General features: G+C 40.3%; 1 protein-coding gene across 8 annotated transcripts in view; it reads left to right on the plus strand.

Moving 5' to 3' along the window:
* Positions 1 to 18,294, plus strand: part of MBNL2 (muscleblind like splicing regulator 2) — a 117,329-nt gene that overhangs the window by 39,212 nt on the left and 59,823 nt on the right. For 6 of the 8 annotated variants that reach the window (XM_067293489.1, XM_067293511.1, XM_013951326.2 and 3 more), the window contains exons 1-2: positions 3,337 to 3,653; positions 3,762 to 4,603. In XM_067293489.1, coding sequence (XP_067149590.1) covers positions 4,430 to 4,603 — 174 coding nt within the window. In that variant the 5' untranslated portion in view covers positions 3,337 to 3,653; positions 3,762 to 4,429. Of the gene's footprint in view, positions 1 to 3,336; positions 3,654 to 3,761; positions 4,604 to 18,294 lie in introns of those variants that run through there. The other 2 variants (XM_067293480.1, XM_067293471.1) reach the window with 1 other exon arrangement.

An 18,294-nucleotide genomic window follows, 5' to 3' on the forward strand; every position in this document is an offset into this window, starting at 1 on the left:
TACACTGAAAAAGTTGTTGTGACCTTACTGTGATTATCTGCTGAAGCATGAACAGAACGCATCCAAGAAGCCTCAGCTTCTCCATTACAGAGATCCACTTCACTACCTAATCTGCCTGATAAGTAAAACTACTGGACCAGAGCAGCCCATATTTTTTATATAGCAAGAACTCCTATTTTCTAGCTAAGAGATCTGCTGTTTTATAAGAGGGCAAAGCTTTGTGCTCACTAGAAACTCCCATGTGGATACTTAATGTTTCTCTGAATTGGAACCTTTTCTGGGGGTTCCTAGTGCCTATGTATTTTGCCTTATTTAAAAATTAAAGGGAAAATGTTTATCAGAAAGGATATATTTAAATGCACTGGTATATAATGTCTACTTGGAAAAGGAAAAAGGGTTCTGTGGTTTAAAACATAGCGCAAAGAAGATCTGGATTCGAGCACAGATTCTTCCCTGGTATCTCAGGGGAACACGAGGTTGGCAAAAATCACCTACTCCTCTGTGCCTTTCTAGGATTCTGCCAAAAAGAAGTGAAAGGGGGAGGTCTAAAGCTAAAGAGTGTTTCCAAATGATTTCATTCATTTGGTGTATGGAAAACTACATTTGTGAATATATTCTGGATCAATTCGATTGATCCAAGTGCCTGAGAGACTGAAAATAAGTGGTAATAGTTGTAAAAAAAAAAAATTTAGTTCCTTTATCTGTATCATGTTTAATGTTTTCTGCAGCTTTACTAACAGTGTTTTGCATCTCAGTTGTCTATGTATAAGCTTTGGTAGTTTGTTTAGCTCCAGTGGGGGATGTAGGGTCGAGTTGTTTTGCCCAGAGAGCTGGATTCATTAAAACCAGCAAGAACAAAACCTAAGCAAGAACCCCAGACAAACCGAAAAGCAAACCCTTCTGCCTGGGGAAGGGACTTCCTTGGTGCCGAGTTCTCTAGGCTGGTATGGGTTTGGTTTGGTTTGTTCAAAGAAGGGCAAGCTAACTTTGCCTGGTACGTGGGACAAATTGAAGTCAGAACCAGTGGAAAGAAAAGCAGAGTTTACACTTGCTAGAGGCCCCCCTCTTCTCCGTGTGGGTGAGTTTTGCAACTAAGGTCTGAGTTAGCTGTGACATTAATAATGGCCCTTGGCTTGGGGGAGGCATTTTATAGAGACTTTCTTATTATATTATTTGTATTTTCTTACATAAATCCCATGCTTTTTTCCCTCATTTCCTTCCATCTCTTTACCAAAACCACTGGATTTTCCCATGTAACCTTATTCTCTTCTCCCTTCCTTCTGAAATTCCTTTTTCCCTCAATGTTCACTTCCTCCATCTTTCTCCCCTTTTCTCACTTTTCTCATGAAGCCTCTCCCTTCCTCTTCCACAACCAACCATTTCACTTCCTGTTTTTCTACGCCTGCATTTGCCTACTCTTGAGCTCTTTCCACATGTCGTGAACTCTTCTTTTCTTTGTTCCTTCTAGAATTTTAGTTTTTTCTTCCCCTCCCTTCCCCTTATATTACCTTCAATGTCAAAAACATCTCAGCTCTGCTTCTGGGGCTCTTCAGAGCCTGGGTCAGCAAAAGCTGCTGAAGTACTCCATGCTTCTTGGGAAATCACATAGTGGCGTTATTTTTGACAAGATAAGATTTAGGAGACAAACCCTCTGCCCTCTTTTTTTGGAAAATCTTGACTAGTTTGCTCAAATATTAAGAAAATGGGAAATATGGTGAAATTTTCTATGTATACTTAATTTTTCTTCCACCCTTCTCCTTCCCCCACCCCCCCCATAAGCTTTGTGGTATTTATTCTTGTTACAATTTCATATTTGATTCTACTGTGAACATTTTTTTTTAAATATGACTGGAGCCATTTGTATAGTGTTTGCTGTGTCATGATATGTAATGTCTATTTTTCATCAGTCTCAACACCTACTATTTGAGAAATGACTTTGTCAACTGTAGTGGTATATAGTGCAGCAAAGTATTACTACTTGTGATTTTTTTTAAGCAGTATGCAGTATAACATAGACTGAAATTTTAAGAAAAATGTACATCTCCTACATATACTTCTGAAATCCATTACTGATGGTTCTGAATTTGAATGAGTGGCTTTGGAGAGAATATTTCCTCTTTTTCATTTAGCCAGCTAAATCATCAGCCCAACAAGCTCTTCTGGAAAGGCTCTTTTTTTTTTTCCTTTCTTTTCCTCTTTACTTTTAATCATTTACAAGTATTTTCTCACCTCTGTGTACACTTTCAGTTTAGCTCCATTCTTCATTGATGCTGTGAGACAACATTAAAGGAATAATTAACGAAAGGAATATGTAATTCACATACTGTACTATATTACAATTGCGTAGAATTGTTTTAAAATGTACTCTCTTGCAACTTGCAAAAGGTGGAGGTGGAGCCAGCTAAGCATGATCCAGACATCTCACTGCACATTTGACTTGAAACTGAATTTCTGAGTAATCAGTGTTGTATGACCTTTATTTGTGCTAGTAGTAGCAAATTTTGTTGTAGGTATCAGTCACATAGTAAAACTCTTTTTGGTAGCATTACTAAGTAATAGAAGAGCCTTTTGATGTGGTGAAGACCTAGAAGTCAGAACTGTTCCTGAAACTCTGTATGAGTAATTCTTACTCGCATTACTTCTAACAGTACTGACTTCAATTAAACCAGATGAATCCAAGCACAGAATGGTAATTTTTCTGGCATGGGAAAGCCGACAATGTGCTTAGAGCTATTTTTATTGGTACATTTTAAAATATCGCTTATTCCAATCATCCCCTTTTCATTATTCTTGCATAAAAATAATCCATCAGCTGCTTCTGGCTGGTATCTGCAAAGTGAAGTTTGTGTTCTTTAGAAGCTGAATAGAAGGAAGGAAACACCATGACTGTGGTTTCATGCTCTGCATGTAAAATATAGTCATTTATTAAAGACTGTATATAGTATCTAACCCTTGTTTTTTCGAATCTGTCTGTAGAACTTAAGATGGAACTTAAACTATTTGAGGACTATAAAATATTGTAGGTATTTAGTTTAAGTTGCATATTTGAAAGTCCAAGATTTTGATGATGAACCATGTATTTGTAAAGGAACATGAAAGCCAATTTAATCAAAGAAAAATTCAGAAAAGGATTCTGCATATTAGAAAGAACTCATCAGAGAATGGTGACTTAGGAAGGTGTGGCCTCTCATGAAGCCTTCCGAAAACAGCCTTTAGTTTATCAGGGAACTAATTATTGTTTCTGGACAAGGAAGGGTTTTTTCTTGTAATCTTGGGATGGCCATATTTTTTTTTTCTTTTTTCCTCCCTTGAGTAAGAGTGAGGGAGAGCTACAGGAAATCCAAACAGAATACTACTATCTTCATTCTAAGAGAGAACAAATAACAGTTTATAATGCAATAACACAATCTAAAGGGCCAAATGATAAATTAATGGAAACTTGTATATTGTTTTGGAGACTAAGCACATTAGATTGAATTGTTTCACAACCAGCATGCCTAATTACTGTGTCTGCCACATTCATCTATTTAAATCATTCCCAACTTTTGGATTGCTGCCTAGAATATTACTGCAATACGTGTTTCAACTGGTTATTCCCTTGTCACGCTTAACTTCATGAAGGAGGCTGATTTGGTTTGGAGAAAGGAATACAAGTAAGCATTGGCAGTATATTTATCATTTCTGATAAGAAGTGATGATAGGTTTCATAATGTTGATTCAAATAAGTTGAATGTGAACTGATATTGTATTTGTTTTGTCAGGTCAGTGATTTAAAAAGTGCCTTTGTGAAGTCACTTTTGCAAGAGAGGACTGCTTCGCCTGTGTTTCAAAATACTGTCTTTGCCAGCTAGACATTGCCTTGACCTTGCACGTGGCAGAAGATACCTCAACTGTCTTGGTTTGCCAATTCATTGATGTGAAACGGACTTCAATGTAAAAAGAAGACGACGACGAAGAAGAATTATTACTGGGACACAAGCAAATGACTGCATTGCTTTTCTTGTGTAATCAATACCAGCGAGTGATCTACAAGGGATTACTGTTCTCTCAAGGAATGCCATTGCATTGAAGAACCTTTACTTACAACTGGAGTGTCAGTGACACAATCAGCAGACCCAAACGATTTACAGACAGAAATGCTACTGAGCATGGTTTTTTTCAGCCAAAAGTCTACAAGTGGGACTTAATGATTGAGTGACTGCTTGCTGATAAACTTTCTCTGCTTTTTTTGCTTTGTGTGTGTTGGACATTCTTAATCCTCCCCCACCACTTTAAACAAAAAACAAACACTTCCTTTCCAGTTGGAATTATTTTTTTCTAGTTAATTTTTTTCCCCTTTTCCCCCTTTCCCCCCACTATTGGTTTTTGGAAGTTTCTTTGGTATAATTCCCTTGACAGCAATTTACAGAATCTAAATCAGCTTTTCATCATGGCTTTGAATGTTGCTCCTGTAAGAGATACAAAATGGCTAACGTTAGAAGTGTGCAGACAATTTCAGAGGGGAACTTGTTCACGCTCTGATGAAGAATGCAAATTTGCACATCCTCCTAAAAGTTGCCAGGTTGAAAATGGAAGAGTTATTGCCTGCTTTGATTCCTTAAAGGTAAGGAAGAAAATTGCATGTGTAATGAAAAGGCTAATGTATCAAAAGTAAAGAATGAAATTATGAGTTAAAACTCAAATTGATCAATCAAAAAGTGATTTGTTCTAGTAATATGTATATTAATACAAATGCTGTTTGTCTTAACTTTTGTTTATTGAAGCTTTGGAAAGGTTTCTAAGGATTCTCTTTTCCAGTGCCAGTATGTTGTTTACAAAAATTGCCTACAACTGTGGAATATAGGATTGTTTACAGTTGGTATGACAATTGCATTCACTAGAGTACGTTTTACGAATTATCATTGTTTCATTGCAAATGAAAATACACGACAGCTTAAATACTTGGCTGTTGTCAGAGTGATAATGAAGCAAATTGTTGAGTACAGATTCTTTTATTAAAATCCACAGAAGTAAGAAAAATTGGCCATTACTTCAACTTTGACACAACGTATTATGTTTATTCTTGGTATTGTGGAATCTCAGATAAATGAATAATATTACTAATTATATACATTAGCAGTGCAGATAGTAGCATAAGTTTAGAACAGAGTGCAGAGATTCTTTCCTCTGGAGGAAATTTAGCTATTATGTTGACAGGACATCAATTTTTCCTAACTTGTTAATGGTATCAAACATACTTTATAAAATTATTTTAAAGGTTTTGCACAAATGCTGTATGTACGGCAAAATAAGAAGGTTAATAACCCTGTGGGATTTAGGGTGTAAACAGTGTTTTCTATAATGATACCTGTATTCTCATGTAGAAGGAAGGGAAAAATAATTAAGCTAAATAATTAAAGGGAGAATGTAAGCATTTCAAATTTTATTCTTAAAGTTTCAGTAGTGGCTTTGTATTTTGGGCATGTCAGAATGTCTTGGCTTGCTTTTTAAAATTAGCTCTGTAGAACAAAATTTCAGTTGCCCACCAAGAACTCTTTTACTAGACTTGTGAAAACATCCAGTGAATGAGAAGAAAATTTTATTTTATTTGAAAATGTTCTTTTATTTGAAAATGTTCATTTATTTTCCTTATTATATTTTTTCGTGCCATGGCAATATTGTAGGAGGCATCTTTTTCTTACCAAGCATCTTTTTCTTGTGTGTCGTCTTATGTTGAAGATCTGGAAGAAGAGAGTAACTCGGTGGAAATGTTTGTGATGGGTGTATATTCTGTACATCCTTCAAACCAGAATGACCCCTTTAGAGTCATTACAATATGTCATAAAGTGCTATTTATGACCTTAATCCATGGATTACTGCATGGTAAACTGTAACTGTTTCTTTGTAGATGCTCTAGTATATTGGGTCATCTGCCAATGGGATTTTTTTTTTTTTTTTTTTTAATTGGGCAGCCTAGCATCTGCAGCAAATGGTCAATAAGTAGCTTTTACAAAAGATATACAAGTCAGTGAAAGTTGTTTAAATGTAATTTTTAGCCCATGTAAAATATTTCTTGAGTCTTCACAGGCTGCCTAAAAATTTTTAATTTTGAATTAAGGCTTTTTTTTTTCCTTTGTTTATATAATTGTAAGATTCAGAATTAACCAGACCATGGCTTAATCCTTCACTCCTGACATCAAACCTGAATCACGACTGAAAAATTTATGGTTCCTACCTATAACCTTGGAAGCAAAGGATTACTAGGAGAAGAGCATCTTGATTATGCATTTCTGATTCCTTACCAAAAAAGATCTTAAACAAAAAACTCAGTGGAAAGCAAAGCACTACCAAAGCCATTGTCTTAATTTCTCGGTTCAGGACTACTACACTGTGAGGCATGTGGGCAAAATAAAATTGGAAAAAAAAACCAACCAACCCAAATCCCAGTGCTTTGAGTTTGTGCACGTCTCCTTCCATTTCTGGGGGAGAAAAACAGTCTTACAAACCTGACCTTGTTACATCAGCCTTTGCAGCAATGCTCGTCTAGTTTTAGCGCACGAAGCTGTTTCTGTTCCAACGAGCCGTACCCGTCCGGGAGGGTGGCTGCCAGAGCCCGGGTGGCGGGGTGAGTCCCAGGGGGTGGCGCTGCCAGCCATGGGCCCACAGTGCCCGAGTTGCTGTGACTCGAGCTCCTGCGTGTTCGCCGCACAAGTGGCAGCGCGTGCCTCTGCGCTGCCCCACGCGCCCCAGCATCTGTGGCACTCCTGGTTTGTCCCACTCTCCCTGACACCACTGCTAGCTCAGAGCCAGGTACTCTGAAGTGGGGTCTTTTGCACGGGAATGAGAATCATCTGGGAATGAAAACTTGAGTCATAGCCTGAGCTAGCAATACAGTGAAGAGAGATCCTCAGGGATCTCCGTGGATAACTTACTGACAAGCAGTGTTACTGCTCAATGGAGAGGAGTCTGAAATCATTTCAAAACTGTAGTTAAAATAAACAAGCATGTTCTGTTCTAGGGCAGTCGGATATCAGCTCTGACAGGTTTGCTCTGTCAAATCTTCCTTTGGTGGCTGATGTCGTACCGCTCTGTCCTGCCCCCCTGCTTCACGTCTGCACCCTCGTAGCAGTTGGCAGAAAGGAATGTGCACCTGTGCCTCTGATGTTCTGTGTTGTTGTTGGGTATGTTTGCTTAACTTGCCATTAAAGATGGGATTATACTAAAATGCCAAATTGTGGCCTGCAGCAGTGGAGCTGGAGGTACAGGTTTCTTTCCGCTGACTCTGCTGCAGGCAGCATGCGGCCCAATAAAGGGATGATAATGTCTTCAATTGCTGCAGCTCTTTCCTAGTGAGCATGAGTCACAGCCTTGCGTTTAAGTGTATTACCTGACCCTTTAGTACATAAAAAGCTTTTAGGAATCATTGCAAGTGCATGGCTCTTGGCTATTTCAGTTAATATCCTCACATCCATTAGCTTCATTATGCTGTGAAGGGTGTTTGTAAATTGGTGCATGTACACCAAGATTGTGCCTGGTTAGCTCCGTTTGTTTATACTGCCAGTAGAGAGGCTTCTGTCATTAGTCAGGTAAATTTATTTGATCTGTAGCTTTCTAAAATACTGGTGTTAATCAGATAGGTTCAGAATAACAGTTTGGAATCCAACAAGCAGGATAACATTTTATGTAAATAAACAAACAGAATAGTCTGGAATTAGAGATAAAATCAGCATTTAATTAAAAAAACAAGAACTGTTTTCCTTACTGAACACTGAGCCACATATCAGTGCAGGCAATCATTTACAGTTTATTTACATAATATCCAGCTTTGAAGACTTAGCATTTTTACTGTCTTGATTGAGTGTACCTTCTGTAAAAATAAATCACAGTGAGAAAGTTGAGTTTCTTTGAACAAATGTCTTCCCATCTAGAGAAAAGGAAGAATGTTTTTACTCTAAGACTGAGGTATGTGTTGTGTTTTGGTGATGCGTAGTAGCTATGGCAGCTCAATAAGAAATCAGTCGCATACGAGGTGTGGCACTCGGAGACGCTCTCCTTTAAACATTGATCATCAGGATCCCTGTTCTGGGAAGGAACATGTTGTGTGCACTCCTCTTCTTTCCAGTTTTCCAGAATATAAGAGAGAGCACAGTACCAGTATCTACCAGTATCACTCTGACTCTACCCATAGTCTCATGGTTGCTCTAAGTTAGCAAGAGCTGGTCCTGCCTGGGATTGCAGGAAGTAATCCCACCTGCCACATCCTCCTCTGTGCTCCCCCACTGCTGCCTTTCTGGGTGTGCAGTGCACCGGGCTGGGAAAGTGATTGCCATTAAAACTAAATTATTGCTGTTGTAGTTGCCACTGACCCACTGGAGAAGAGCTGTGTAGCAGGAGTGTGTGCGTGGGGCCGACAGAGCACTGGGTTGCCTCTTTCAGTGACAGAGCCGTGGCCTTGGACACAGGCTGCTGGAATAACACAACTGTATCAGACTCCTCATTTTCCTATGTTAAAGTAGTATATCAGTAGCTCTGCTGTTTGCAAGTACACAGTGAGCAGAATTTAGTGGACACTGTTTGCTTTTCCCTCAAAAGGGATTCTTAGCTCTGAATACCTGTTCTTGGCAATACATGACTTTAAACCCAGCAGAAGTTACAACAACCCAGTGGTCTAATTAGTGCTGAGGATCCAAAATGTTCACTGTTGAAGACTGTCTAGCCTCTAAATATCCTTCGTCTGCAAGTTGCTCCGGGCTAGACACAAATAGCTAAGGCCTCGTGAACTTGGTTTCTCCTGCCAGAAATGTGTTAATGCTAGGTTCTGCAGCATGGGCTCCTGAGATGCGACTCAGCATTTGTTTCTCACTCTCTGGTGAAGGACAGAGCCTTGTCTGTCTTAAGCAGGGCATTTGGGGGAGTTAGTAGGAAAGTGTGGGTGGACCAGTCCTTTTTTTAACATGAGCATCTATTAACTGATCATAGTAGTGCCTCTAGCAATTTGACACCCTGCATCAACAGCAGACCTCCTGAACTCTACCAGCCGATGCAATCATGTAAGCACACCCTAAATTGCACCAGGCAAGTGGCCTAAATTAGCTTAGAGTATGGATGAAAGTGACTCTGACCTAATCCGGTTGCCTTTGCCTGAAGTGGATTAAGGAGGGTTTACGTGATGAAGCCCAGAGCCCTGCCAGTGGAAGGGAAAGCAGTGAGCTGCTGAGGGAAGCACCACTACAGTCAGAGCCTCGCTGCAGCCTTAAACCCTTTTCTGAAGCCTTTTTTGGGCTGCTTGTTTCTCTTTGCAAGCTCCTGTTTGGATGCTGCAGTGTGTTTCTGCTGTGGAAAGGGACTGTGAAGGGACCTGTTTAACTGGGAAGCTTGAATTTCAGGAACTCCTCCTTTTATGCCTGTATACGTCCTGCTCACTTTAAGTAGCTTAATTTTTTAAATTTCGTATACACGTGTAAATTCTTCCAAGTTGAACACTATAAGCAAACCTGCTTTTGAGTATTACTTGAAGAGCAAAATCCTTTCAAAGGAATATTAACATGTAATATGATTTCTGGGGACAAGAACATGCAACCTTTTGCTGTATTTGAGCTGAGTTTAAAAAACATTAAAAGGAATGGTGAAGTTTAGGAGAGGAAGAGGGGGAAAGTTTGGCAGATAAGAAAATATGGTCACGTGTGTTTTACTAGAAGCTGACTTGATCATGTTCACAGGCAAGCCTGGGTGTTAAATTCTGGTCTAATTTCCCCTCAATAAGATTTATACCCTTTCTGCAGGTCAGCTATTAGAAGGATACATTGTCTAGGCTAGTATAGATGATGGAGGAAATATTCTAAAGATATTGTTATTGCAAGTTTTGTAGTAGTAACAAGAAAATGAAAGCTTCTTTAGAGCCACAGATGGGGTTTTCTGTATCTTTTTTTTTAAGTCTATTTACTAGTGTCTAAATACTTTGAACTGTTCTATTTATTGAGCCAGCAGACTAGTGCGAACTGTTCATTTGCATTTTCATGAAAGCCTTTTAAGAATATGCCTATCTGGTCTCATTTAGCCCTACAGAATAAAAGGTAATTGAAAACTGTACACAGAGACCTGTTTACCGAGTTAAAAGGGTTCCAGGAAAAAAAAGAAATTTTAGGAACATCCACTTTGTTGAAATATCTGAAACTGAAAAGAAGCTGTTTAGGATGGACTTGATTTTAGTCCAAAAAAAAAAAAAAAAAGCCTTTGTAAACTGAGCAGGCCATTTGTAAGAGTGTGATCTCACAGTTAGGATGCGCTAACTAGTCATTTGCATTTCTGTGATTCTTTCGTGGATCTGTAAATGTTTCACAAATGTGAAGGAATCAGGATCATGTCGCACTTTGAAGTAGGGTGATACCCCTTCTCACTTTGCAGTTGAGACAGTTGAGGCAGATTGTAGATGAGCACCAGGCACAGGGATGATTGGCTAGACTTGCCTATACCAGAAAACATTTAAATGAGTGTTCATAGCATTTTAGCTGGTTCAATCTCTGCCCATCACACAGGGTAGTGACACCCTGTTCAAACACAGGGCAAGTTTAGGGGCTGTGCCTGTGGCTGGTTGGAGGCTGGAGCAGGCGAGCGTCTTCCTCCGGGGCTGCAGAATCAGCTCTTCTTTCTGGCCCTGTGAGTTCGGCCTCCTTTGCTGCCCAGTGACATAATTTCAGCAGGGTGGGGAGAGGCTGTGCTTTCAGTACCCTTAGGCTAAGGGGATGTGGAAGTTGTAGACTGAAACCTTTCAGGTGGAGGATTCAGAGTCCAGATCTCCCTCTTCCAAGCTATCAGTGCGTTGTTACTACAAAAGGCAGAACGTCCTTTTTCATCTTTTTTTTTACTTAAGCTTTTAAAAGTTCTACTAAGTTACAGACAGTCTGAGAAGACCTGACAGAAGCTTTTCGGTTTCTGAATTGTAGCAAACTGTAGGCATGAAGAGAAGGTGTTAATGAAGGCCAATTTTAGCTTACTGAGACTTGACTCCATGAGCTCCCTCTATATTCAGAATAACTGTGGCCATGCTGGGTCAGACCAAAGCCCCATTTTAGCCCAGTTGACCCAGTAGTGGCCAGTAGTGGATATGTAGGAAGCAGTATGCAAACATGTAATAGTTTCCTGCAAACATGTAACAGCTCTCCTATGCTGCTCAAGGAGCCTGAGAGCCAGATGCCATGTGGTTGTACTTAATAGCTCTCCATGGACATATTTTTCACCTGGATTTGTCCAGTTGCTTTTTGAACCATGTACCCCTTCAGCACCCCCACCATACAACAGCAAGGAGTTCCACAGCTTAGTTATGCGTAGCGTGAAAACCAAATTCTGTTGTTCCTTTTCAGCCTCCTGGTTTCATTTGATATCCCCTAGCTCTTGTGCTGGAACAGCAGAAAAGAATCTGCTGTGAATTGTCCCAAGGAGGAATCTAAATTTTTTTTTTCCACTGACTTTTCTCTGGAAGAAGCCTGTCTCTCTCCGCTGAGTTCAAAGGAAGTCTGATTAGAGAAGCTGCACTGTTTTAAATTTAGTCCATGACAATACTATTCCAAGGGCAGGTATACCTCATGGTGGCTTTTTCAAGCTGTGGAAATTTTTTGGCTCACAATAAAGTGCAGGGAGTTGGATGTTGCTTGGAATTATGTCATGTTTCACATTATACCTAATTCATGCAACTCTCAGCTGCCGCTAAAAGAGATGGTTACGTCCAGTCCTGTATCCCTGTCACACTTATGCCAGCCATGTTTTTTATCTTTGTTCAAGTGATTGTGCAGCCATGCAACTGTTTGAACTGACCCAAATGAAGGGAAAGAACTGGATTAAATGTAACATGAAACCATGAGTTTAACCATCAAAATTTAGTGTAAATTGAGATTTAGTGGGGTTTAGGAGAGGAGAATCTCTTTCTGAATCCGCCCAGACACCCCCATATCTCTGAGTTTAGTTACCTGAGTTCAGTTTGCACAGCTGTTCTGCATGTTAGCTGTACTGGCTTGACTAATAGTGTGATTTAAAACCAGAGAGCTAAACTGGTGTGTAGACACACTTAAAAATGCATATACTTGGCTTACCTTAAATTGGTTAGGAGCAAGTCAAATAAAAGTGAAATAAACCCTAAACTGATGCATTGCAGAGTGTTTAGCATCATTTTTACAAAGGCCTTGGGCATTCATTCACTGCAAAAGTGGCTGCATTGTTTGCTAGAATTTGTCCTTCTTTCAAGAGGAACATTTCTCATCTGCTTCAGAGCAAGATTGGGAGGCTTAACTCAGTCTCACGGCCTGTGGTGTTGAACTGCTGGGCTGTGCCCTGGCAGGAGTACGGGGTCTCTCCTGTGGGCCGAGCTGAAGGGTCGAGTACTGCAGTCAAGGGCCGTTAACGATCAGATCGACTCAGAGGAGCAAGCCCTGACCTGTCACCACCATTTCTGCAGTGAACAGACCGAAATGAAAAGAAAGGGAGGGACCAGTTGACGTTCATTGTGTAGACAGTGTTTCTTTCTTTTGGAAATACTGGGTGTCTCTGTCAGCAGCATGAAGGTATGAGAGCGTGAAGATATCCTTACTGTTGCTAGTCAGGATAGCATCCTGCTAGCTAATATCCCCAGTAACTACCAGAGCTGTCAAATTTTAAAGCTGGGCACCTTACTTTAACTTGATTATATTTACAAAGTCGAGCCAAGCTGGACATTTGATAACTGAGATACCTAGCCCCTCCTTCCTTTTGAAGACATGGGAACCCCGCTTTCCAATGGGGCAGTTAAATTTCAGAGGCTTGCTGTCATCCGAGCACATGCAGTTGGGCTTTTTCATGTGGAGGCCTGTCACAGCTTGTGCTTCTTTTGACCCATTATGACTGACTGCCCTGTGTGAGTGAGTGGATGTTTACTGGCAGTTTTCACTGTGTTTTTTGGTGTGGTGCAACTTGCTGAGCAGGTCGTCTGGTGTGTGTCCTGCCTGCTGCTCCCGTCTCCTGGCTTGGGAAGAAGAAGGAACAACAGGGTCAGTAATAGCTGAAAGAAAATGCAATTAAAGAACACTGGCTGAAGGATGAAATGCAAACATATCTTGTACCCTGTCTCATGTTGTCCCGAGGACCCGCATTACTCCTAGTAGTTCATGGGCAGTGGCATTGCTAGGTCCTGGCAGCTCTTGGAGCTTGATGCTTCCAGAAGCCCCAGCAGTCCTCACTAATGTCATTTCTGGGTAGTCTGTTGTACCCCTTTGCCTCAGATGCAGCCACCATTTGGTTATCAGTCTAAGTTTGTTTATGTGAAGAAGTGCAGCTAGGCAGATTGGTCACAACTGCAGAAATGCCGGATGCAATATTTAGCAGATGTTCTTCAGATTTTCAAGCACTTGGGGGTCCTTCGGATACCCACCAACTCACTGTGGTGTAGTTTTTGTTGCTGCACCAACCCATGCTCCTCTTAGCTTTATAATAACCAGTCTGTGGGTGTAGTGAAGGCAAAATTCAATCAGAATCTCTGACTCATCCCATCACTAGGATTTTGAACACGAGCAATTGCTTGCTGCCCACTCCTCCCCCACACTCCCCATTAAGTCAGGTCACCGCTCCTACAGGCTTGCTCTCTCTGGGTCTCCCCACCTACTCCTTTATTTTTCTGACAGGTGGTACCTCTTTCATTCCAGCGTTCTTTTTTGTTTTTTTTTTTTTCTTCCCTGTTGGCCCTGTGTAAGTAGCTTTCTCTTGGCTCAAGTGTCAGCCGTTCTTCCCAAGCTGTTATACTTAAAGGCTGCATCATTATTGCAAAAAGACAAGGTTATGCTCAGATACAGGGAGCTTCCTGATGTAAAAACCTAGTAGAAACAAGGCACGTGTTCCTATTAGAACAGTCAGCCAGAGGACAGGAAAGAGATATGTAACAAAACTTTTAGAATTCTTGAGATTAAAAAAAAAAAACAAAAAAAAAAGACAAGACTCAGGTAGGCAAGTCCCATTTGATAATCATCCCTCTTCCCCAACTTGCATCTTCTCAGACAGAAACTGACACCTTGTTTTTGAGCAGGTAGATGGTATTAAAAAATCATTGCAAAAAAGGAAAGCTGCAGTGGTTTTGGAGATGCTGGAACTTAGTTTTGAAGGGCTGCTCTGAGGTACCAGTCCCATGATTGAAATTCAAGATGAAATCATTAGTTTATTTTTTTCTTCAAACTGATGTATTTCTGGTGACCATGGGCATACCATGCCACCCAGGATAAGATTCCTGCAAGGTCCTGACCACAGGAAAGAAGAAATTGATAAAAAGGAAAAGAAAGACGTCTTACCATTTGGTCCAGCTTGTGAAACGTATGACAACGTGTTTTGAACGGCGCCCCAAAAGTCGGATAGCACCAATGCTTGGAAAGGCAAATCATTGAGCCATGAAGAGAGATAAGGAGTCGTCAGTGAGTAGAGAGCAGCACCATGTATGATAGATGTTGCTGCACTAGTTTCGCTCTTCTCTATGCTGCCGCTCAGCAGCACGGATGAGCTCAAGGAGCCTTCAGCTAATGTAGCCATCCTGCTTCCTGCACTTGCATGTAAACCTGCAAGCTCACATGTTTCTGTATGACACTGCACTGTGCTGTGTCATATTCCTCTCAACTCCCCTCCCCCCCCCCCCCCCCCCCAAAATGCAAGATGTCTTGGTGCAGTCACCACAGTGCGGACATACCATTTTCCACCAGGCTTGTGAGTTATCAGCCCTTGCCTCCTGTCAGATTTGTTTGGCTTCAATGAGAGGGAATCCATGCTGTGTGGTGTTGTTCCAGCTCATCCTGGAGGGGTGCTGCTAACTAGAGCTCTCACCTGCATGTGCTAGTAGGCCAGATAGCTTTTAACTTCTTTTCAAATTAATTTATTTGCTTTGGTTTGAATTTAATATGGGCCATGTGTTAAGACTTGAGTTCAGTCTGCAGTGAAGGTAAGCCTCTGATTCATGCACCAGCTCATGTGTTGGCAGCAGAGGAGCTTACTGAGTGTCAGTCTGGTGGCACCTGTGAAGATACCCGATGGCCATAAGAACAGCTCAGCTGTAGTTCAGAAACCAACAGACACATAAGAAGCCTTTTTTTAAGAGCGCTTTCTACTAGACCATCACTTTAAAATTAATGCATGTTTATTTGCTGTGGGTGGGAGCTGACTCTGGACTTGATTCGGTTGCCCGAACACAGGCGTCTCATACCATTTGAGATGCCCTAAAGTGCCCTTCCTGGCTTTCCAGTGATGTGTCAGAGTGTATGTCGTATCTGTTGGCACCAGAGAGAGGTCCTGGATGTCCCAGGATGCTCCAAATGGCCCTGCAAACTTCTTTTCTGGCAACTCAGTGAAGCCATTTAGGAGGCAGCATTAGCTGCCATCAGGACTGGAGATTATGACACCCAATTTGAGAAAGAGGCAGACAATGCGTTTGCCACAGTGATGACCTGGCTGCGAGAAAAGCTGAGGTATAGAATAAACCCGAAAGAAACTGTCTTATATAACAGAAGAATGCAGTTATCGGGAGCAAGAAGGGGATGAATATTTTCAGCGTGTACTTCATAGTTCACTCTCAATAATGCTAATAACTAATCTATGTTCATAAAGTTGACATAGGTGTAAACCAATCTACTACAAGAATGAAAATTTTTCATGGCGTAGAGATGTTATGACAGTGAACTCAGTTTGTTTAAAAATAAAAAGGTGGACAACTTTTTGCAAATTTAAATTGACTTGTGACCGTAATTTCTTTTTAATAAAGATTTTAAAACTAGAAATTAACCAGAATATGGTTTATGCACTTCGAAAAACAATGAAAGGAAAAACAAAGCCCCTCCCTTCCCGAAATATAGTTATCCATTGTTTTATGTTTGTCACAGATATGAATATGTGTGTCAGATGCCATCAGATATACATGTAGTTGGTTTATAATACAAAACATGAAAAATGATTTGCTTTTCAATGCTAAGGTAGTGGTTTTACATAATGAATGTAATGAATATGCAGGCTGCTCCCTAAATGCATCTTGCCTTACCTATGTGCTTCATAGCATTAGTCATACCATATATATCAGTGTCATTAAAAGTGAAGACCTGGGATTTGCATGTAGAAACATGGAGGTATGTAGATATGGATATGGAGTTACTGCATCTGTGTGCATGTGCAAATTATGGAGTCTGTATGGTAGTTTTGCTCTGCATGCTGAACATAGTTATACTGTTGAAATTCTAGCCTACAACAGTCCTCGGTATAAATCAATGCAAATACTAATTTGCTGCAAAACTCTCATTACTTCAGTGAGAGCAACATTAGCTGATTAGTATGCATGAACTGGCTAGTGTTAGGAGTGCAGGAAAAGTCTATGGTTCTTTTTCTTTAATTGAACCTTCTGGCTATAATTGTTTTTAGCCTGGATTCTTGAGGAAATGAGGCTTATGCAATCAGACTGCCTCTCTTTCTGTCCTCCCCCACTAACTTTTGAACCCACTGGCCAATTTCAGCCAAGTTTGACAAAGAGATCATAGTCTCCAAGATAATTAAGTTCCTACACATTTTGTGAAAACAGGCAGCCGAAGAGAAGAGTGGAGAAAGAGTGATCTTAAGCCTCTCAAATGAGGGAAAAGGTGTTAGTGTGAACTTGTGTCTTGTTGCCAGAGAGCACAGGCAAGAGGAGAGCCTTATAACTGGGTTACCAACAAGAAAGTCTGCATTGGGAATTTGCAATCAAATGTGTAAAACACCTACCTCCTTTTGTCCCAGTGCTTGCAGAACTACCTGTTTGATGATGCTAGTGGTCTTTAAGTCCTTTTACTGAGAAACAGCTATTGCTGAGGGCTGTGTTTATTCATTCCTTGTTAGTGTGAACCTTCACTTATTTTTAAATGCAACTTTCTTGGTATTTTCCTTTTACCACCTTTTCAAATAGTGGATTTATAATATTGAGTCATTGGTACTTAGTTCTTTTTTCTTCAGAGAGATGGAAAATTCAACTAGGAATGCAGGTTCCGTACTCACTTTAGATAGTTGTACAAGGCAATGAAGGATCCTGGATGATGGGTGGATCAGGTCACCTTGCTGAAGCTGGCTATTGTATAAAAAGCAGCGCAGAATTCGTAAAGGCAGTAGGAGATCACAAGGGAAGGTGTAGCTCTGGACTGTGTGGTTAGAGCTCATCTGGAAGGTGGGAGTTTGTAGTTCTCATCTCTCATCAAATCTTTATGCATTTTTACTTTAGACAGCCACCTGATGAAAAAACAAAAACTGCCCGGGGAGCAGAGGTATCTATGTTTTATATGAGAGCCATATGCCGTTTTGTCATGAACTCTTAGCATCTCATTTTGTTTACCAAGCAGCTGTCCACAAGGCTTTTCCTGTATCCCAACACAGGGGTTAGCTGGACTTTTACTTTACTCAGGACTGGCCCAAGAAATGTTTGCTTAAGTTCTTTCTTCTCCCAAACTCGACATTTTTGCAGTGTTATAAGTCCTCCACTTTTCCATGCATAGATCACCTTTTAAACAAATGCTATTATAAAAAGGAGATTTTGCCAGATTTCCCTAAAGCACCAACAATACTCTAAGCAGTTTTTTCTTTATCAGATATTTCAGCATGCCAGCTGTTACAGTATATATAATGTGTTTAATGAGCAAGGGAGTTTATTATTAGTTTTTTTTTAATAATGCTATTTTTTAATTAGTTATTTACCTTTAAATCTGAATGTTGGAAAAGATCTGCTGTGATCTGTGTCAGTTGTATCATGGTGAGGTTGATTTGGTGTAAACCAGCTGTATATCTTGGTGATGCATGTGAAATGAGGGGTCTGAAAGTAGCCATTAAGATTTTACGTGAAATGGGAAATGTTATCACAAACTAATTAAGTAGTAAGTGGAGGTCAGTTAATTCATAAAATATCTGTACACATGGTCAAATTCTGCTTAGTGTGCTTATTTATAGGTACAGACATGGAAATACCAAATGAAATCGTAGTGCAATAAGTTAATAAATTTGAAGCTTCTTTAGAAACCATAGAGAAATGATAGTAAATTGATTTTTAGTTCTGTTCAACAGAAGTTAATTAACTGATACAACTAACAGGTCTTTTTGATCCCAGCGTGCTGGTGATCTTAGACTGCTTCATCTCTTGAAACGCGATTTAAGTAGGACAGTCCAAAGAGAGAGGATGGACTGCTGAGCCGGCACAGCCAATGTTGGGCTGTGCTTAATAGTTGGTGTTGATGTTCTGCATTGCTGTGGATGCCATGAGGAGACTACAGAGAGGACAACACCTTTTGGAAAATGCTGTGCTGATTTTTCAGCTAC

The sequence above is a fragment of the Apteryx mantelli genome, chromosome 1 (genome assembly GCF_036417845.1).
Source record: "Apteryx mantelli isolate bAptMan1 chromosome 1, bAptMan1.hap1, whole genome shotgun sequence".
NCBI lineage: Eukaryota > Metazoa > Chordata > Aves > Apterygiformes > Apterygidae > Apteryx > Apteryx mantelli.